Below are 23,133 nucleotides of genomic sequence, written 5' to 3' on the forward strand. Positions count from 1 at the left end.
TCAAGTGACAGGTGACTTTAATGTCATTTATTTATTAAATAAAATAAATTAAACAAAATTATAAATTAAAAAATTTGAATATTTCGCGGGAAAATTCAAAAGTAAACAACAAAGATGGCGGCGGCAATATATTTAAGTGGTGGTATAATTTAAAACCCGGCAACGTCGCATTAGCGATCCATGTGACAGAGAAGGAGGATGACAAAAGGTGGTAGAAGGTAGAAGCGGGTGACGCCGCAGAGCGCTCGCGAACTAAACGAGTGAGTATTTGCCCGGGCGAGCCGCGAGCCGGGCTGATCGTATCGGGTGTGTTGTCAGTGCGTCTTTATTTAATGTACAGTGTCTACAGTACGTCGGTAATCACGTGAATTGGACAATTGTCCGGAAAGTCTGTAACAGTAACAGTTACATCACAAATAAATAAAATCTCCGAGGAGTTACATCAACACTTGGCGTGGCCGATGGAGGACCTACGTCGCTGCTGCAGTCACCGAGCTGCAATTAAGCCGTTAAATAAATAGCCAATAATAATAATAAACAGCGACAAAGGCAGTTCATAATAATCAACAACCTGGACCAGGATTTTTTATTTATAATTTTAATAAATATTATTCATCAGTAATTACAAAGAAGAATTGAAGTATCAAGACAGTGTAGTGGTAATAGTTAGTAAAAATAAAAAAATAAAAAAAAAATAACTAAACATAACAGAGAATATTATCCAGCTTGTCGTCGAGAGAGTGAGAGTGAAGGAGCCGGCTGAGAGATTAACAAAGACAGCGGACACTCCGACACTTATGCTACACGCCCAGGCCGTATTGCTGCGTCACATGGGCCGCGTTCATTGGTCGATAGAGCACCGTGACGTCACAAAAGCGAGGATGATTGGCTAAAACTCCGGGTCCCGGACACGTGAATCGTGGCCAAGCAAGCATGGCTGTTGATGCGCAGTGGTTAACACTTGTAAAATGTTTCTGCCACGCGCCAGATCGATCAGGTTAACGTGATTCCGATGCTTTTTTTAAAACAAACTTCCTTGTCAATAAAATAAATGGAGTTATTGCTTGAGGTACTTTTTAATAATTATTATAATTATTAATTTATTGACAGAAAATAGTTGGTGGTAGGTTAGGAAGATATTGTGACAGTAATAATTAAGGTGATCAGTGAGAGCTATTTGATCGGCAGCAGCAGTACAGACACATACAGACGGACAAATATATATTAGTGAGCCAACACATGCTCGGGTTATCTCAACAAAAATACCGCGTGTCCAAGTGTCATTTTCAAGTTGGTGTGTAACGTCAAAAATAAATAAACCGGAGAAGGGGAAAAAATAAAAAAGTTCATTAAAATTCCAATTGGAAAATATATATATACATATATTTATTTAAAGAAAGGTTTGAAAGAGCGACACGAAGCACGTTGAGCGAAAAAAAAATTTAGCCTTCAGCTGGGATTGATTTCTCCTCTCGTGAAAGTGCCCGAGCTAAGCGCGCGTAGCGGTTCCATTGTGTTGTATGACTCAGACGCAGAGACTTGTCATTTGTAAGTTTTTAACTAATATTTTTGCAATATATGTTGAGTTTAATTGCAGATACTGTCGGCTGTTGTATACTGTTTGTATAAATATCTATGACACTGAAGTTAGCAGACGTCTAAAAAATTTTTTTTACAACTAAAAAGATATTTTTAAAAAATTGCACTCAAAGTTTTTAACATGTGATATTTTTTTTTTAATTGCGTTTAATTGAAAATTTTGTCGATAAAAAATTTATAAAAATTTTTAAACGTCAGCTAGCTTTATTTTCTGGTGTTGAGTGTGTAATTTTGAATTTTGGAGGTGTTTTAAGTGTACCACGCCCGTTAACACCGTCATACGCATCAGCCGTGAGCTATTATCTCCGTACATACATATCCTCGGTTCGTCTATTTAATTAACATGTGTATAGGTGGTTGCGTGGCGTGTTTTCTGTGCCATAATACGGCTAACCAATCCTCGGTTATTTCTTCTCGTGACGTCATCAAGCACTAAGCATTGCTATTGGTGGAAAGTGCATGCGTCGGTTCGGATCTCTAACGTGCTCGCGCTGATATGAGTCGAGGACCCAGGCTTTGTCAATTCAAGTAGCCCGCTTGTCTTTATTTATTTTTATTCCACTCTTTTCTTCTTCTTCTTCTTCATTATAATCTTAATCTTTATCTTTCTGGGTTGGCTACTCGCTTAGGATCAAATGTTTATCTCCTATCGATACCCGTCACATTTAAACATTTAATTTTCAGACTAGACTGGTGCTACTGAGTCGGTGGATAGCAGTTAGTTGTGATCTGCGTGGGGCTGCTATGCGTCCGTTTCACGATACGTCGCCTTTTTAGCTCGGGTTACCTATTTTTGCACCCAGCGTGTCCCACACCGAATAATCCAACGTTCACTCTACTCTGATGATGTGTTATGTATGTACAACGCATCCCTACTCTAGATCTTCACTTATGTTGTATTACATTACACGAGTGAACCGTCAAGCTGATTGTATTCTGAAGGATTAATTTACAAAAACTTTCGATAATTAAATTAATTCATTTTTATTAAATTCTAGGCCTGCTAAATAAATAAATTAAATTAAAATGATACTGAAATTGAGAGACATCTGGTCATTTTTAGAATTTTTTTAACAAACAAATTATAGCAGGAAAATTTTATTTAAAAATTTCGTCTTTAGAAGCTCTGAAAAATTATAAATGAGATTTTTATAATGAAAATTAAGTTAGCCGACATTTAAAATTTTTTAGAATTTTTTTTATTAACAAAATTATTACAAAAAAAATTTAAAAAAAAAAATTCAATTTTAAAAACTATAAGTGCAATTTTTTAAAAATAATATTTAATTTTAATTTAATAATTAAAAAATAACTCCAAAAATTAACAATGTCGGCTAACTTTACTATTATATTTTTATAAATAATTTTCTATGCCTAGTTTATTTTTCAAGCAAAATCTAAATTAATTAATTTATAAAAAAACTACACTGAAAAAAAAAATTAACTTGATTCAAGAGAAAAATTTTTTAATCAAGAATTTAATTTTGAAGAGGGTAATTGTCTTGAATTAAAAAGAAATTTTTAATTTCTTTTTATTAATTAAATTACAACTAAAAAGATATTTTTTAAAAATTGCACTTATAGTTTATCAAGTTTTTTACAAGTGAATTTTTTTTTTTTATTTTTTAATTGAAATTTTTTTAATAAAAAATTTCTAAAAATTTTGAAATGTCAGCTAACTTCATTTTTATAAAATTATATACTAATAAAAAAATTAACTTGACTCAAGAGCCAAAATCTTCAACCAAGAATACCATTTTTAAGAAAATAATTTTTTTGAGTCAAGAAATTGTTCTTGATTTAAATAAATTTTTCCTGTCTCAAGAATTTATTCTCTTGACTCAAAAAAAAAAAAAAATCATTTTCTTCAATGAAAATAAAGTTAGCCGACATTTAAAAAATTTGATGATTTTTTTTATTAAAGAATTATTACAAAAAAAATTTTTTCATTTGTTAAAAACTTCAAAAAGTATGTGCAATTTTTAAAAAATATTTTTTAGTTATAATTTAATAAATTAAGCAAAATAAAAAAATAAAAAATGTCGGCTATTATTATTTTTCTTCAAAATAGTACTCTTGGCTGTTGAGTCAATTTTTTTACTAGTGTATAACTTAATTCAAGAAAAATTTTTTTTTCTGTGTGAATAGTTGAATTAATTACCTTTTATTAAATTTAAAATCTGCTAAATAAATAAATAAAATAGAAAAAGGAGTTACGATACTGTTGTAGGTGATATCTCTTGAGAATCGCATCGAGTTGACCGTTGCCAAGTGTGAAGAAGGCCTTGCAATCGGTCGAGCAACTCCGTGCCAGCTTTAAGTGGGAGTAAACTTAACATTTATTGTTATTTTTAATCCAAATAATTGTTATTATTGCTCCGATCGTCATGTCACTGGTGACTAAATGGATAAAATTATTTTAATAGCTTATGTTGTATCATACTTAGACCGAGCACGTGCAACAACCACGTGTTGTTTTATAACAATACAAATATTTGTTGTTTAGCTCCTAATTGGTGAAATGAAAAAATATTAATTACAGCAGTGGGGAATTTTAAAAAGAACAGATGTAGATGTATAAATGTACTTGTGTGTAGTGAGACACATTTAGTTTGGCGGTATGAAAATGCAGGCAAGCGAAACGTTTCGTGTGTCGCGCTTGCGCGACCGGTACTCTTCAATGAGGACGTTAAAAAACAGCACTGACATATATATATGTATGTATGTATGTATGTATGTATATACATTAAAAAGAATAGAAGGAGTAAGACGGATATAATAGAGCGTAAGGCGAAAAGAAAGGATGAATAATATTTTACTCACGTCGTGTCAGATCGCGTCACGTCTTGCAAATGGTCACGTGACTCCGTCGTCGTTTTTGTAGAGATAGTCGACGGTTTTGTGGTCGTCGTCGGTTGTTTAAATTTTGTTTGTTGTCTTTGTCATACGTCACGCGGCACACCGGCAAATTTATTAAACTATTTTCCCAGATGGCAATCCTCTTAAATTGCTGCTCCACTTAATGACAATTAATTCCATAATTAATACCGAGCTTTTGTCTTGATAAATAACTCCCTATTTAATATATATTATTTAATTAATCAATGCATTTTAATTGACATAAATCATGTCAGTGCTTAAGGTTATCTATTTAATTTTTTAATTTTTTTTTTTTTTTTTTTTTTACAGATTTTGGTTTGTGACAGCCGAGCTTTTATTGATTTTTATTAAAATCAAAAGCTAAAATGAGTCTCGAAACACTTTTGGAAGCAGCACGTTACGTTGAACAGCAAGAGAAGAAGAGGGAACGTGCTGCAAGTACATCCTCTTCTTCGGATCACTCTTTTGCCGTAGCACCTTACTCTAATCATCACAATTCTAATGAACCACGTGGTAAGTCAACAAGTTGATTTTATTCTATTTTTAGAAACAAACTAAACACTTTATTTCCAAGTTACGTAATTGTATTTTTATTTAATAATATATTACTCCAATTTTTTTTTTTCTTAATTTTTAATTAAAGTTAAAATTATTTTTTTTTCTTAATTTTTAATTAAAATTAAAAATATTATTTTTAATAAAAATAAAAATTATTTTTTTTTTTTTTAATTAAAATTACAATTAAAATTAAAAACATTATTTTTAATAAAAATAAAAATTATTTTTTTTTTCTTAATTTTAAATTAAAATTAAAATTATTTTTTTTTCTTAATTTTTAATTTTTAATTGAAATTATTTTTTTTTTCTTAATTTTAAATTAAAATTAGTTTTTTTTTTTCTTAATTTTAAATTAAAATTAAAGTTTTTTCTTTTTCTTAATTTTAAATTAAAATTAAAATTATTATTTTTAATAAAAATTAAAATAATCCTTATAAAAATGAATTTGACATTGGTGAATAATAATTGTACTTGTTTTAATACCTCTTCTGGGAGGACGTGAATCTCTTTAATGTGCGTCAGAGGTTCATCAATTTATCTCCCCAATATCGGTGTTGCTGTTATTACTTATTACTATTATTAAAAATGATAATAGTTGATAATAAAAAATAATGTAAATATTTAATATATATTTACAATGAGTGATGGCAAACAAACTTGTAGTTGGTCAGGTTAAAATAAAATAAAATAGTAACCGGTAGAATGACTGATAAAAAAATATTTACAATTAAAAAAATAATAATGAAACAGAGGCCGGTTATTGACCTCAGTCGACCACGTGATCGCGAGCACGGCGTCGATTGAAAGACGTTAATGTAATGTAAGTTACACACTACACACTATACACATTTATTAGTACTGTGTATAGTAGTGTTGTACTTTTATATGAATCGCAACACACGCGCTGACCCACGCGTATGTTGTCACCAAATTAGGTATCATTTCCTCGCTCTAACAGTGATTCTCATCAATTATTTTTAAATATAATAATTATTATTTTATAGACATTGCATCTAATAAGTAATTTAATCCTTTAAATCAATAATAATAACAATAATAAAGTTTCATGCTATTGCATTATATTAAAATGTTCTTTTTACACGCAATCCGTAATAATTTAGCTTAGGCATTAAATTATTTATTTTTAAAAATTTATTCCAGCAAAGCAGTACACTGATTAAAGGATTTGTTTATATTTAATAAATATTTATTAACAATGAATAAATTATTTATTAAATACGATTTATTAAATGTTAATAAATATTTGTTAACAGTTAACAAATATTTATTAACAGTTAATAAGTAATTTATTAAGTACAATTTATTAACTGTTAGTAAATATTTATTAATGGTCAATGAATATTTGTTAACTGTTAAAAAATATTTATTTAAAATAAAGAGCAAAAATAGCAATTTTATTTTAATACTTTTTACATTCCTATAGCTGGAATACATGATAATAATTCAGTTCACTAAATAAATTAACGTTTTTAATATTTAAAAATATAAAAGATAATTATGAGCTGTGATAGAATTTGCTATTTTACAATAAACGTTATTATAATGTAATATAATTAATGCAAATAATTTATAAAGATGATTTTTATTTATAAGCAATCTTCATATCATATGACATTGCAAGCAAAACAAATTAACTCAACAAAATATTTTTTCTTGCTCTCCTAGCCGAAAGTACGCTCTTCCTGGCAGCAATTTACTCCAGGAAGAGCAACTTTTATGGCCTGCTCTAACGCATGCGCGCTACGCATATTTTATGGCTCGGCAGCACAGAACCTCGCTTTCTTTCGCATTTTCGTGGCGCGACCGGCCTATACAGCGAGTTTCAACTGTATATATAACAGTCACAACATCGTCTGTATGTAACATGTCAGCGCATAAACTAACCAAAAAATGTAAAAAAAAATAAAAATAATTTTTTACTAGATCATTGTTAATGAACTATTTAATAATAATACTGCACAAATAATTTATATAAAAAGTTTAAAAAATAAAACAATAGTTTTGTGAATTTTATTTGCTTTTTTTTATATTTTGATAGTAAAGCAATGTTTATAAAACGATCCATGTACTCTACAAACTTGTAATAATTTAATTTCAATCTTTCTTAGCCGTCGAATTCTAATTAAAAACTAATTTTTAATCAACTTAAACAAATAAATTCTGTAATTAGAATGAGTTTAAATATTTGTGACAAATTCTGTGCATGACATCACTCTTAATCAGAGCATTTGTTAGTAAAGTTTAAAATAACATTTTTTTTTCAATTTATTAACTTTTATTTTTTTTTTTTTTTTATACCCGCCCCGACCAGCAAAGCCTCGGCTTTGCAAAAGTCGGGCGGCGCCCCCCTCACGCCCGGCAAAACCTCGGCTTCGCCTCGGTTTTGCAAAACCCCTTCCACGGGGTTACGTACTTTCGGCTAGAGAGCAAAAAAAATAGTATACAACCCACGGCTACGCCTCGGCCATCATATCCCATACACCAGGAAATCCAACTTTCTGGCCTTGGGTTTTAATATACTAATTAACTGTTAATAAATATTTGTTAACTATTAATAAATACTTATTAACTATTAATAAATGTATTTTCCTCCCAAATAAATATTTATTGAATGTTAAAAAATATTTATTAAAATATTGTCTTCAAATAAATTAAATTATTAATTGTTAATAAATCCTTCTATCAGAGTACTTAAAACTTGCAAAGTACTAAACTTGAATTACATTGTTTGCAGGAAATGTTATTTTCTGGAGAAAAAAAATTAAAATAAAAAACTGAGTGTAAGACTTAAAAATTATTACGAGGGTGAAGGAAGTTGAGAAACTGGCGGGAGACTTTTAGTTTATTCTATTGTAGACCAACTCTGACTCTGACTCTAACTATGACACGATTGTTGTTGTTGGTGTATTATATGTGTGGAGCACACGTACGAGGAGTCAACCGGTCACGCTGGGAGTTTAAAAAAAAAATAAAAGACTAGAACGAGGATTGAGAGTATAGTAATAAAAAAATAAATCCAAGATGTAAGAGAAAGGATAGGCTGTGTTGGTTGGGTCTCAGCTTGGCTTTTGGTCTCAGCTTGGCTGGTATTATGGTATTATGTGTACGTGGTACGTGGGGGAAGATGCGGCGATGCATTTCGGCATGCGTTTTAAAATCTTGACTCGATTCCGTACCGGGCAGGCGGGGGAGAGCCCTCTTACTCAGCTCGTAGGAGCCTCGGTCACTGACTCGGTACCGTAGATGATATACAACCTGTATATAATAATACTGCTAGGTGCTTTCTCTCTAAACTTACATCCCATCATGTATAATACGGATTGGAGTAATTCCTACTATACGTGTTGCTGTTTGCTGCATGTCCACGTGTTCAATTTGTATTATATCTACCGTAGTGTAAATTTCAACACTTGACACTTGATATCATCGTCATACTGTCTGATATGATGTTGTATTGAGTGTACTTGTTCTACTGGGTGTTATTATTATAATTTAATATCATAATTTACACAGAAAAAAATTTTTCTTTCTAATTATTTTCTTGGGCGAAAAAAAATTTTTTTTTGACAAGAAATTTTACTTATTAAAACAAAATTAATTCTCTTGCTTTAAAAAATACTTATCTTGATTCAAGAAAATTTATTTAAGCCAAGAAAATCTTTTTGTTGTGAAAAAATTCAGCCTCTTGCTCCAAAAAATTTAGTTTTTGATAGAAGTAAATTTTTTTGTCTTGAGAAAATTTCTCTCTTGCTCCAAAAAATTAAATATAAAGATAGAATTAAATTTTAATTAATTTTTTTATTGATTAACATGTCAAATAATATTGAATTTTTTTTTTTTTTTTTTTTTTTTTTTATTCAATATGTATAATTGCACGCTAAAATAATATTAAAAAGGTATCAAATATTCAAGAAAAAAATTTTCTTGAGGTAAGAAAATTTTTTTCTCAGCTAAAATAGGTGACGTTGCTTCCCTAAAGTATCTAAAAAATCTTGAATCAAATATAAAAATTTATTGTATCATGATAATTTGAATTAAGAAAAAATGACCAAGAATAGAATTTAAAGAAAAATTTTTACTTCGGTCTTCACTGAAAAAAAAATTAACTTGATTTAAGAGAAAAATTCTTGAACCAAGAAAATAATTTTGAAGAGTTTCATTGTCTTGAATCTAGACTAAAAATTCTTAAATTAAATTTACAACTAAGAAAAATTTCTTAGTTTAAGAATTTTTCTACTCAAATGAAGATAAAATTCTTCAAAATTATTTACTTGATTCGAGTAAATTTTTTTTCTGTGCTCAGGCACCCGACAAATTTTCTTTTTCAGTCAAAATTTTTTTTTTCTGTGTACATTTTAATTTTTACTAAAATTAATTTTTTTTTTGTAGACGGTCGGAATAAATTATCGGTAACAAACACCGGTTATCGTTATCGGTTATCAATGACAATAATCGTTAGCCAATTATCAGCATAATAGTAAGCTGTTGTAATCTATACTAATAACAACCTGGTTACTATTTGGAGAAAATAATTGTCAAACGTAACGTCACTCCTGTAAGATAAAGAGTAGTATACATAAAATAAAATATATGGGTGATTCTCTGTAAGGACGTCTTAAATCTGTACAAAATTGTCCGACCAAATTATTTTTGATTTTTTTGATTTTTTCGATATTTGTGTATCTTTTGCCATATAACATGACAGGGGACTGATTTTTTTAATTAAATTGAGAAAAATCAAGCAATCTATTTCAATGCATTCAACTTTTTAAGTTCTCAATGAATGTTTAAATTAATTAGAATAATATTAAGACTTATGGATCCAATTTTATAAATAAATTATCAACAAAAATAGCTGCCAGGGGACTGAGTTTTGAAGTGGCCCAGACACATATTTCCAGAAAAAACGGTGCTTTGACACTAAATAAAATGGCGATAAAGCGCTAACAGCCCTATGGTTATTAACTTACGGCTAGTTAGATCCTTATAAACTTTACAAAAGGTAAAATAACACGCTAGATTTTTTTTTTGTTGGCTTTGTATTTCTGGCAGGGGACTGATCTTAAAATGCCTGGGACAAACTTTGGTTTAATGAATTTAATGAAACAAATTAACTTTCGGTACTTTTTATTGAAGAAGATTGTTAGTTAACTAATTAAGTTTATAAACATTATGGATCAAATTATATATTATTGACGAATAACTTAAAGTTTAATCTTAAAGTTTTAATTTTGGGACTGGGACAGTCCAGGGGACTGACATTTCGGTGGTTTACGGATTTATAGCAAAAAAACAAAAATTTATTCGATTTTAGTTTTCAATGCTCCAAATAGAAATGTTTTTTTACTTTCGTAATAAATTTTTTTTAGTAACAAAATAAGAATTTTTCTAATAAAAAAATGCCTGGGACAGCAAAAAACATCCTTACAGAGAATCACCCATATACAGAGTTCAGAGTAGTATGGAGCCATAGGAGAGGATAGAGTAAGAGGAATAAAAACACGTTAGCACGCGGCTGAAAGTATATTAACTGCGCATGTACAATGTCCCTGGCGACGGAGCCCCACCATGTGTTGCCCGGCCGCGTGGCGTCCTGATCAATCTCCAGTGTTGCCAGATATACCAGTACGGTCTTCTGTCCTCTGTATGTTTCTGGTCTCTACTCGCTTTGTACTGTTTGTTGTGTATGTAGTATGTAGTATGTAGTATGTAGTAGGTTGTGTGTACTATACATTACATACACCATGTCTACAGTCTACACGACCTGGAAGACCCGGCACCCGGCTGGTGACCCCCTTCTACGCTCATCTCCCTCTACTCTTCTCAGTATCCGCGATCCCGCAATCCCTCTACACTCTTACTTGCCATTTAATACTTATTTATATCTATTGTAATTAGTATTTTTTGGAGGTACACGTGGGTATCATTAAATGTCATACCACAATTAAATTAATTAATTATCAAGGAGATTATTTTGGTAGCTTTATTGCCGGAATTTTAGAGCAGGTTTATTTTTTTTTTCCCCCCCAAGATTAGATCATTTGTTATTTATTTAATTACTTTTTTATTTCTGGTAGAATTTTAATTGTTATTATTGAGTATCAACCACGTGTGTAACGTCATCGCGGTCACCTTGAACAAATTGCATTCGTATTGTTGCCGCGAGATGGAAGCGCTGACTGTAAGAAGGAAGTGCAAGGTCGACCGATAAATTCGGAATAAATTTTATCATTTTTTTAATAATTAATAATACATTTATTTTATTATTTTTAAGATAAGTAAAATAATAATTATGATTGTTGTTTTATTAATAATAAAATTTACTGTCAACAGGTGCTAAACTCAAGAGAGAAAGATCGGAGCCAGATGACCTGTTTTGCGAGGAGAAAATGCTTATAATTGATGGTGAGTAATATTAAGATCGCTAAATAAACTCGATATTTTATCCGAGATAACTTTACCTCCAAATGTTTTGTTGATCTCATCACTAAGAGGTGTTTTCTGTAAGCATGCAGATGTAAGACGACATTCCGGCTCTTTTTTATTTTATTTTTTTATTTAGAAAACGCCAATCGGCAATATACATCTATGGTATTAAGATAAAAGCCCCAATAGATGATCACGTACCAGTATATGATCACTCCATATATTTGTATATCTATATTTATAAATATAGGTTTTACCTTACAATAAAAAAAAAAAAAAAAAGAAGAAAACACATAATTTATAAATTCATAATTTTGTAGGAAACGAGAGTGAGAAAATTGATAATTTCATATTTTAAAGATTAACAATAATATATAGTTTATTCGTTGAGATTTATCAGGATTTTAATGAAAGGAAAGATAATTAATTAATTTATTTATTAGTTAATTAATTTATTCATTAGTTAAATAATTAACTAATTAATTAACTAACTAATAAATTAATTAACTAACTAATGAATAGTTAATTAATTAGTGAACTATTTATTAGTTAGTTAATTAATGAACTATTCATTAGTTAGTTAATTAACTAATTCATTAGTTAGTTAATTAACTAATTTATTAGTTAGTTAATTAACTAATTTATTAGTTAGTTAATTAACTAATTTTTTAGTTAATTAATTTATTCAATTAAAAAGAATTAGTTTGAAATTAATTAGACTCCAAAAGGAGTTCCTTGGCCATGTTTATAAAGGATCTATAGGTACCACTGTAGAAACTTAGGTCATGATGCCAGGTATTCACAATTTTATTTTATTATTTATCCTTATTTCAGAAATACCAGAATTAATAATAACAAAATAAAAAAAAATATATTAACAAATAAAACGACTTATAGAATAGTGGGGCGTGATCCAGAGTGTAGACCGTAAGAGTGTGAGAAATCCGTAGCCGTCGACGGGGTGATAACGGAAGGGGGGCGTAGACGATACAGACAACGACAACGACTGCGACGTCATCCTCAGGTTGTACGTACTGCCGAGACCCAACCGCCGGCTACTCGAGTTTAGATTTCAGTCGACAATTCGCGACTCACGCGCGATCACCTTCCATCATTGCTCTCCTTATCATTACTAATTAATTTTTTTTTTAATTAATTAATTGATTGATTGATAATCAATCGAAGGTAGACCTCGGCTCTATTTAAATTTATTTAGTGACTGTAATTATGATCAGAGCACCGAGGAGATAACAGACTCAAAGGTCAATGATAAATTAATTTTTTTGCGAGTGAATTTATTGACAATTATTCAATAACAGGATTAGAGTTTTTAATTATTTTATTTAATTTAATTTTATTTATTAAAAAGTGACATGCAAGTTTGTATTTAAGCGACAAGAATTAAAAAAAAATGGGAATGCTGTTGATGACGCAAGATGGTGCACCACTGATGAACTTTGCCGTGACAAAGCCGACCCATATTGGGTTAAATAGTTTTACCAGCGGGGAATCAAGAGTCCCCGTTGAAGGTGGTAATCTAGCTGATATTAATATTGATAACGAGACGGCCAGTATGTGTAAGAGGTTTCCGGTCGTCGGGATTATCAGTGCAGATAATAATTATTTAAGAATAAATAAAAATAATAATATTGAAAATGGCTGTGAGGATGATAAAGAGCTAGACTGCCGGATGCCACCACCTCCGAAAAAAAAATGGATGCGACACTACCTGCTGGGTGAGATCTGCATAACAGTAGATGTGTTATTTTCTATGTCACGGTCTTGATAATGAATTAATTTTTTTTTTTTTTTTACATAGTTATAGTTAAATTAGTTAGAGTGATTGATGCGATAAAATATTCGGATTATTTTGAATACAATAAAGAAAATTTTATAAATTTAAATTCTCTGGGAATAAATATTTAATTTATTCAGTGATTTTATTATTGACACTGAATAGAAGAGTATTAAATTTATTAGTACAAGGACAGATTTAGTAATTTTAGATTTTTAGCTGTCTAAATCGGTTAGATTGAAATTCCGAATAAGATCAACTGATGCGAAGAAATGGGTGTTTTATTTTCGACCAACAGTGAGCGGCTCGGATATAAAATAAGAATAAAATAACAAATTATCGGGTATTAAATCATTTTTAAAGCTCTGGAATATTCCGTACATGTCCTCAGACATAAAAATAAATAAAAATAAATAAAGAGCAGAAATTTTTATAGCCTGGAGGTAAAATCCTCGTCTTCGGACTTACATCAAGGCCGAATTTATCCACTGTCTAAAAGTTTTAATTAATTTTTTTAGGTCATGAATAAAATTTATTCTCATACATAAAATTTTTACTTTATTTTAATTAACGAGTCATTTAAAAACAATAGCAATAATTATAAATAAAAAATAGTCTTGAGGAGTATTTTGTTTAGGAGTGAATGGGTTTAGTTTTATAATTCAAAGCTCCCCACTTAAGGTAATTCCAGTGGAACGGCATGACCAGTCACGTGGCTGTCTTACCGTTTCTCCAGCAGCTTCTCTCTGCCACCCGCGAATTATTTATCCCCCACCCTCGGCGATAGGTTCTCCCTCTTTAAATAATTCCTGTACGAGGTACGAGAATTGCAGCGCATATAATAGGAGTTATATAGACACATATAACACACGTACTATTTATTTCCCCTCACGTCATTCTGTCTGTCTCAACCACGTGTTACTCCCACTTTAATCGACTAGACTGTGCCGGGGACGGGGAACTCCAGACAAGACTATATACAGTTACCTTAAATAAATTATTTAACAATTCAATAGTTAAATTATTTATTTAATCTACTTTTTTTTGGACTAATCATCCATTATACGATGTGCTTTTTTACTTACTCATTACCATTTTATTATTGTAATTATTAATTTTTATAAGCTAAACTTTGTTTTTGCTATTTATTTTATTATACTTTTTTATTTATGGATTTGATAAAAATGATTTATACTTAACTGTGGGTAAAAAAAAAAATTACGGCATTGCAGTTGTGATAAATGTTGGAAGGTCATGTGATGACTAGAAAAATGTATGTTAAGATATCTTTTATTTTTTTTTTTTTATTGATAAAAATTTATTTAATATGTAATTAATTTTATTTAATTTTTTTTTAACTATTTAAAACAATTATTTTATTAGAATTTTTTTAAATAAATAAATTAAAAGAAATTTTTTAATAAACAAATTGGAAAATTCTTTAAATAAATAAATTAAAAAAAAAATTTAATAAACAAATTATAAAATGCTTTAAATAAATAAATTAAGTTTAAAACAAATTTTTTTAATGAATAAATTGGAAAATTCTTTAAATAAATAATTTAAAAAAAAATGTTTTATTAAATTGAAAAATTCTTAAAATAAAAAAATTGAAAAAAAAAAATTTTTAATAAATTGGAAAATTCTTTCAATAAATAATTTTAAAAAATTTAATAAATAAATTGGAAAATTCTTTAAATAAATAAATTAAAAAAAAATTTAATAAACAAATTATAAAATGCTTCAAATAAATTAATTAAGTTAAAAAAAATTTTTTTTAATAAATAATTTGGATAATTTTTTAAATAAATAATTTTTAATAAATTGGTCAATTCTTTAAATAAATAAATTAAAAAAAAAAATAGTAAGTTTTAAAAAAATTTTTTTAATAAATCAATTGGATAATTCTTTAAATAAATAAATTTAAAAAAAATTTTTAATTAATAAGTTGGAAAATTTTTTAAATAAATAAATGAAAAGAAATTTTTTTAATAATTAGAAAATTTTCTAATAAATAAATAAAAAAAAAAAATTTAATAAATAAATTGAAAAATTCTTTAAATAAATAAATTAAAAAAAAAATTTTTTTTAAATAAATAAATAAAAAAAATTTAATTAAAAAAAAAAATTAAGACCGGAAATAATGTATTTTATTTGTAATTTCATTCTTGGTTTAAAAGAGCCCTTGATCCAGGAATAGATTGAGTAATGCTTAAGGATTGCCAAGTTTGTTAGTACATGAATGAGACCCTCGGGTTGTTGGGATGAGTGAGTACGTGCTGGTTAATTTAAACCAAAGACCATAAAATAAAATAAAAGAAAAAAAGTAATGGAATGTCTTTGCTATTGGCATTCTCTTATAAAATAAAAAGACTGATCATTGATGACCGATCAATTGAACTCTACCGTCATTCACTTTATATATTCTCCATGCTAATTGATTAATTTATTTATTTGCAGAAGAAGATCCTCTGGACATTGCCAGGTCTAATGGGAACCACGCGACAGGTCTAAGGACCAGCCCGGTGATTGCCAGCACTCATTCTCTCGGAAACCAAAATTCCATAACACACATCACTAGCCATCCCCAGCACCAGCAGCACCCTCACCATCATCACAGCTACCAGCAGCCTCAAACTCAGATCCAGCATCACAACAATCACAACAGTGCTTCGCACGATCATTATGTCGATAATTATAATTCTAATCACACTGCTGGCAATGGCGGCGCTACTTTGTCTACCGATGAGTCTGCTCACGACAATAAGAAGCATCGAAATCCGTCAGTAATTTTTTTTTTTTTTATATATTTATTATTTAAATTAAAATTATACAAAATATATTTATATTAATGGTAGTTTGTTTTGTTTTTTAGACCGTGTGTAATTAGATCTGGAACAAGAGAAGTGCATAATAAATTAGAGAAGAATAGGCGAGCTCATCTTAAAGAATGTTTCGAGTTATTGAAGAAACAATTACCAGCTCAAGATGAAAAAAAATCTTCTAATTTATCGATTCTCCATGCAGCCATCAGACACATACAAGTAATTTTTTTTTATTTATTTGTTATATTATAAATAAAATTTTACTTTGTTAAATAATGACTTTTGTTAAATTTCACTGTATTTTTTTAACTATTGACGGTTTTGAAGAAATAAGCTCATCCCGATGTTACACTCATCAAGAGCTTTCATTTGAGTACCCACATGCATTTTGATATATTTTTCATATATACATATATATAATATATATAAATATATGAAAAATTGATGTGGGTACTCAAATGAAAGGTCTTGATGAGTGTAACATCGGGATGAGCTTATATTTTTAAAAATGTCAATATTTCACAAGATACAAGGTCATTTCTTAATTATTGACATTTTTAAAGATGTAAGCTCATCCTGATGTTACACTCATCGAGAGCTTTCATTTGAGTACCCACATGCATTTTGATATATTTTTCATATATACATATATATATAATATATATAAATATATGAAAAATTAATGTGGGTACTCAAATGAAAGGTCTTGATGAGTGTAACATCGGGATGAGCTTATATCTTTAAAAATGTCAATAGTTCACAAGATACAGGGTCATTTCTTAATTATGTATCTAGAGATAGAGCATTTTTGAATGCTTCTTAACTTTTTGTTGGAATTGTTGAAAAATAAATTTGTTAAAGGTTAAATTAAAGAGAATTTCATAAGCTTTGAAATGACTAAATAATTAATATAGTAACAAAATTCTATGTGAATTTTGACACAAGGGCCAATGAAATAGATTTTGTAAAAATCTACCGAAAATTTCCGCGTGAATAAAATTTTTGTATACTGCCCTAAATTTTACGGTCAACTAGATTCCACTTAAGTATATTTTTACGTTTGTAAACTGGTGGTAGAAGTAAGTAAGCTCGTCTACGCTGTCTAATAAAAGTAAAGTGCTCAACTTAGATCACTTAATTTAAAAATAACTATCAAATCGTATCAAATCTCACTTTGAAATTTTTTTTTATTGTCCTTATATTTGTAATTTAATATATAAAAATTGCAATATATTTTAATATTATATCAGTAATTTATAAAAAAATTATTTAGACGTTAACGAGATAAATTATAGAATAAAATTTTTTCAAGTGCTGGATATCAGCCAGATGTAAAATAAATAATTTAAGACCTTAAATTATTTATTAAAATTATTATAATAAACATTCTGAATTGCAAAAATATTTATGGAGCCTGCAGATGTTGAGGATATAAATTTTACAAGAAAAAGAGTATCAAGTAGCACTGGTTTGTTTAAACGTCAGTCAAAAATGACATTCTCGATCCACGCAAACTCAATAGCGATCGTTGTCATCGCCTATTATGTGTGCAGATTTATATATATATATATTTGTAATAAGGTATAAGAAGATAGCTCGAATAAAGCGCGTGCGTGATGACCTTTGTTTCCTTTCTTTTTTAGTCAGTACCGCGGGTACCACGTGTTTAGTAAGTGAATTATGTGTGTCAGCGTGCACTGCCACGTGTATTCGCTGCTCAATGCTCCAATATACCACATATATTTACTTTTATGAGTATAATGTACAATATGTAGCTTGCAGTTGCTAATCTTGGATGATAGCCAGCGGGCATATGTACTCTACTTTGTTGATGGAATAAATCGTTAAAGGATTTATCTTGACAAGAATTTTTTTTTTAATGCTTTCAGGTCCTAGTGAGAAAGGAGAGAGACAACGAGCACGAGATGGAGAAATTGGCACGGGAAAAAATAGCGTCTCAACAGAGGATAGTTGCGTTGAAAAAAGAGCTGGCTGGTAGGTGGCCGCATCTTGATTTTAGCCAGATATTAAAGGAACCAAATCTTGCTGTTGATACTTCTGGGTCTAAAAATCGTAGGTTTATTTTTTTTTTTTTTTTATTATAATATTTTTTAATTAAAGAATTTTTGTTAAAGACACTTGATCATTTTTTGTTAAAATAAAATAGCTCTAAAAAATTAAAAAAAATTTAATTTACAATTTTTTAGAGCTTTTAGACATGGAATTTTTTTTTTATAAATTGTTAATATTAAAATATTTTTCAATTAAAGACTTGATCATTTTTTGTAAAATAATCTAGCTCTAAAAAATAAAAAAAAAATTAAATTTACAATTTTTTAGAGCTTCTAGACTTGGATTTTTTGAAATAAATTTTTCTTTTCATAAATTATTAACATTAAAATATTTTTTAATTAAAGACACTTGGTAATTTTTTGTGAAAAAAAAACTAGCTCTAAAAAATTGAAAAAAAAAATTAAATTTACACTTTTTTAGACCTTCTAACAATGAATTTTTTTTTTCATAAATTTTTCTTTTCATAAATTAAGGTAAAAGACCCAGTTATTGACACTGGCCTAGTTGTTTGACACTTACAATTTTATTCTAATTAAAAAAATTAAATGTTCTCAAAAAACCAATTTTCTTAAAATTTATAATTTATAAATTATATATATATATATTAATTTATTAGAGTTAATTTGTTTTTTTTAATTAAAATAAAATTGCAAGTGTCAATAACTGGGTCTTTTACCTTATTATTATTTAAATATTTTTTAATTAAAGACACTTGATAATTTTTTGTTAAATAAACTAGCTCTAAAAAATTAAATTTACAATTTTTTAGAGCTTCTAGACATGGAATTTTTTTTATAAATTATTAATATTAAAATATTTTTTAATTAAAGACACTTGATAATTTTTTGTAAAATAAACTAGCTCTAAAGAATTAAATAAAAATAAAATTTAAAATTTTTTAGAGCTTCTAAAAATGGAATTTTTTTTATAAATTTTTCTTTTCATAAAACATTTGTTAAAAAATGATGAAAAATTTTTTTTTGCCAGCTGAAGCAATGGATGTTGATGTATCAGCAGGCTTAGCTCGTGGTGGTACCCGTTACAGCAGCACAAGTAGTCTAAGCAGCGCAGCAACAGCAAACTCACCTCAAAATCACCACCAGTCCACAAGTACCGTGACACAATCAACGTCAATGCAAAATCAAACAGCAACGGCGGCTGTTGTTTGTCAAACACAAGGTTTGAATCTTGCTCAAAGCTCTAGAGAAAGTCCTCCTACTAGTTCTAGTCCTGGAGCATCAACACCTAGCATTCCTACTCCTGCTCAGGTAAAATTTAAATTCCTTTCAAATTAAATAATTTTATTTTATTAATAAAAATTAAATTGTTTTATATTATTAATTAAAATAAAATTATGTTATTTTTTATTAATAAAAATTAATTTGTTTTATTTTATTAATTAAAATAAAAATTAATAAATTAATTTACAACAGGAGAAAGTAGCGTCTCCAACAGTGGTACAGCAGCAACCGCATCAACTCCATTTACCGATAAGTGCCCAGATGTTGAACACGAGCCAGGGCTTGGCGACAATAGTCCCTACGCTGCAACACCTCGGTCCGGGGCTGAGAGTCATACCTGGAGACACACGACAACTGCTGGTGACACACACCACTGGCAGCAATGAGACGCGACCGCTGACATTGGCTGTGCAAAACTCGACGGACCAGTCTCCGCGGCCACTTATCGCAGTTCAGTCGCAAGCTGGCTCAGATCCAAGACCAGTCGCCCTGGTGGTACACTCGACGGCGGCGAATGACAACCGCGTTACCTTTGTTCATTCGAATCTGTCTAATCAAGAGCGACCATTGGCTCTGGCTGTTCAGTCTGGTGCCAGCGATGTTCGTCCTGTTACTTTTGTACACTCCGGTAATGAGGGGCGACCTTTAGTCCTCGCTACTCATCCTCCGCCTCTTAATGTTACAAGTATGTTTTATTTTTTATTATTTATTATTTTAATAATAACAAGTATTTTTCAAGCTAGATTATAATTTTTTTCATTAGTATATGAGCATTACTTAAGACACTGTATCTCCTAAAATATTGAAGATAGCCCCATAGTATATAAACGTTTTTTATAGGAAAATTCATGTTTACAATTTTTGTCTCTTAATTTTTTTATAAAATCAATATTTCAATAAATATAGCCATTTTTTTACTGACTAAATAATGATTTCTCATTTTAAACTTCTTGAGCACTAATTAAGTTACAAATTAAATTATATCTTCCAAAATATTGAAGATAATCCCATAGTATAAAAACATTTTTTATAGAAAATTTTATAAGCTACAATTTTGGTCATATAATTTTTTTATAAACTTAATATTTCAGGAGTTATAGCCATTTTTTTAGTGACTAAATAATGATTTTTCATTTTTAACTTTTTGAGCATTAATTAAGTTACAAATTAAATTATTTCTCCTAAAATATTGAAGATAATCCCATAGTATAAAAACGTTTTTTATAGGAAATTTTATAAGCTAAAATTTTTATCTTTTAATTTTTTGATAAAATCAATATTTCAGGAGTTACAGGAGTTTATATGATAACTAGATTACAATTTTTCATTTTTTTGTATCTCAGTATTATTTAAGTTACAAATTAAATTATATTTCATAAAATATTGAAGCTAGCCCCATAGTATAAAAACGTTTTTTATAGAAAATTTTATAAGCTACAATTTTTGTCTTATAATTTTTTCCAAAAATCAATATTTCAAGAAGTTACAGCCATTTTTATAATAACTAGATATAAATTTTTCTTCAACTTTTTGAGCACTAATTAAGTTACTATATTTCCTAAAATATTTAAGATAGCCTCGTAGTATAAAGACATTTTTTATAGAAAATTCTATAAGCTACAATTTTATCTCATAATTTTTCGATAAAATCAATATTTCAAGAGTTACAGCCATTTTTAAACTAACTAAATAGTGATTTGATATTTTATTAAAAAATTTCCTATTATTTTACAGCAGCACAAACAAGAATAAGATCTGGAGAAACACAAACGACACACAAAATCGGAGGAGTAACACTAGTGGGTGGAAATGGATCCGAGTTAACGCGACTACCCGGCGGAGCAGAATTGAACATTTTACCTGCAAATGGTGTGTTTCGTTCCGTAAAAACGCAATCACTTGCTGTTCAAGGAGGTGATTAACTAAAAAACCACTTATGTACTAGTAAAAGACCCCATTACTGACACTTTCTTTGATTTTGGTGCTTATTCAATTAATGAAATCATTAATTTCAATAATCAATATATTATTTAAAATCTTTATCAAAAAAATTTATAATTTTTTTAATTTTGATAGAAAAAGTGCCACTAATGGTCTTTTACCTTATTTGCTTATTTTTACTTAAATATAAATTTTTATTTCACGAATTACTTTAATTATTAGGACTAACACTGAGCCACGCTGGAGTGTCACTACAAACTTCATCAGGAAAGCAAGCGGTGATGCAAAACGTGCCTACCAGCGAAGGAATCGCCCACATAGTGGGCCAACACACATCACTGTCTGGCCTAACACCCATCGTAACACCAATGACCGTGGTGTCTCAGGGTAACAACCAAGTAACGGCCCACATTCTCGCCCCGTCTAACCTCACCGGGAAGATGATCACCACGCCGATTCTCAAGTCTGTTGGGCAAGTGCCGCTAGTTAATGCCCAGTATCTAAACACAACGACAATCGTTAAACCCGTTGTTGTTGTCAGTACGTCAGCCAACGCAACGTCACCCACAATAACTTCCACGACACAGCCTTCCGTAACGAGTAATTCTAATGTCTGACAAAATCGTAAAAAAATTAAGATCGTCTGAAACATTTATTTTTATTTTAATTCAGCATTTTTTTTCACTGACACTTTTTTTAATATTTATGTTGATATTATGTCGCAATTAATTAATAATAATTAACAAACTGAAATAATAATCTGAATAATAATTATTAGTAAAAATAATAATAATATCGCATTTAAGATGTTTTAAGGGTGTTTGAAAAAAAATCCTATTTTTTTATTTTTCAAGTCCAAAAATAATTTTAGTATGGAGAAAAATTTTTTTTTGCATTTCTCCACGTTTCATACAAAAATATGTTGATTCACAAAAAAAAAATTTTTTTTTTAAAACCCAAGTATTTTTTTTTGTAAAATGGGTAAAAAAAATGCAAAAAAAAATTTTTTTCAAACTAAAAATTTTTTTGGACAGAAAAAATAATAGAATTTTTATTATACGCTCTTATGACATCTATAGATAAAGAACAAGATGACACTGGATATACAATAAGTATAATCCAGATTACAATGAGTATAATCCAGATATCACACAGTATAATCTGGATTTTTTTTAGCTACTATCTGAAATTGTTTTTTACTCAATAACATCCCAGATTATATTGAGTGAAAAAAATTTTTAGATAGTAGCTAGTATAATCCTGATTACAATGAGTATAATCCAGATATCACGCAGTATAATCTGGATTTATTTAGCTACTATCTAAAATTTTTTTTCACTTAATATCATCCCAGATTATATTAAGTGGAAAAAAATTGCAGATAGTAGCTACTATAATTCAGATAACAATGAGTATAATCTGGGATTATATCCAGTGTCATCTTGTTATTTACGTGTGGAATGCGATATCAAACATTTACTTGGAAAGAAAAAAAAAAAAAAAAAAAAAAAAGAAAAAAAAAAAAAAAAACGTCCAGATGAAGCCGTCGAGTTTTTAATTTTAATTTTTTTTATTAATTAATTAATTGCGACAATGTTAAAAGAAATTGATAATTAGGACTGCTGATCATTTATTTTATTAGCAATAAATAATCTAAATACGCCAGCAAGTATTTTTCGTATTAATTTATTAAAAATAAATAATTTTGCTTTTGTGACGGTTTAGTTTTTAAAATAATTAGTAAAGGGACTCTAATAAGTTTATATTTATTATT

At 28.8% G+C, this 23,133-nt stretch overlaps 1 protein-coding gene across 6 annotated transcripts; it reads left to right on the forward strand.

Moving 5' to 3' along the window:
- The first annotated feature begins 206 nt into the window (after nt 1-206).
- On the forward strand, nt 207-22,078 carry LOC123274812. Of its 6 annotated transcripts, none has more exons than XM_044742547.1 (10): nt 207-1,548; nt 4,789-4,992; nt 11,392-11,463; nt 15,740-16,061; nt 16,155-16,323; nt 17,994-18,177; nt 19,165-19,445; nt 19,611-20,103; nt 21,153-21,287; nt 21,582-22,075. In XM_044742547.1, exons 2-10 carry the CDS (start codon nt 4,845-4,847, stop codon nt 21,974-21,976), a joined length of 2,199 nt encoding a protein of 732 aa, XP_044598482.1. In that variant the 5' UTR covers nt 207-1,548; nt 4,789-4,844; the 3' UTR covers nt 21,977-22,075. The 6 variants fall into 6 exon arrangements, with proteins under 6 accessions (XP_044598482.1, XP_044598481.1, XP_044598480.1 ...); XM_044742546.1 differs by having other exon boundaries at nt 210-1,548; nt 21,156-21,332; nt 21,582-22,073; XM_044742545.1 differs by having other exon boundaries at nt 212-1,548; nt 21,153-21,332; nt 21,582-22,072.
- The last annotated feature ends 1,055 nt before the right edge of the window (nt 22,079-23,133 follow it).

This window comes from Cotesia glomerata, unplaced genomic scaffold (assembly GCF_020080835.1).
Source record: "Cotesia glomerata isolate CgM1 unplaced genomic scaffold, MPM_Cglom_v2.3 scaffold_78, whole genome shotgun sequence".
NCBI classification, from domain to species: Eukaryota; Metazoa; Arthropoda; class Insecta; order Hymenoptera; family Braconidae; genus Cotesia; species Cotesia glomerata.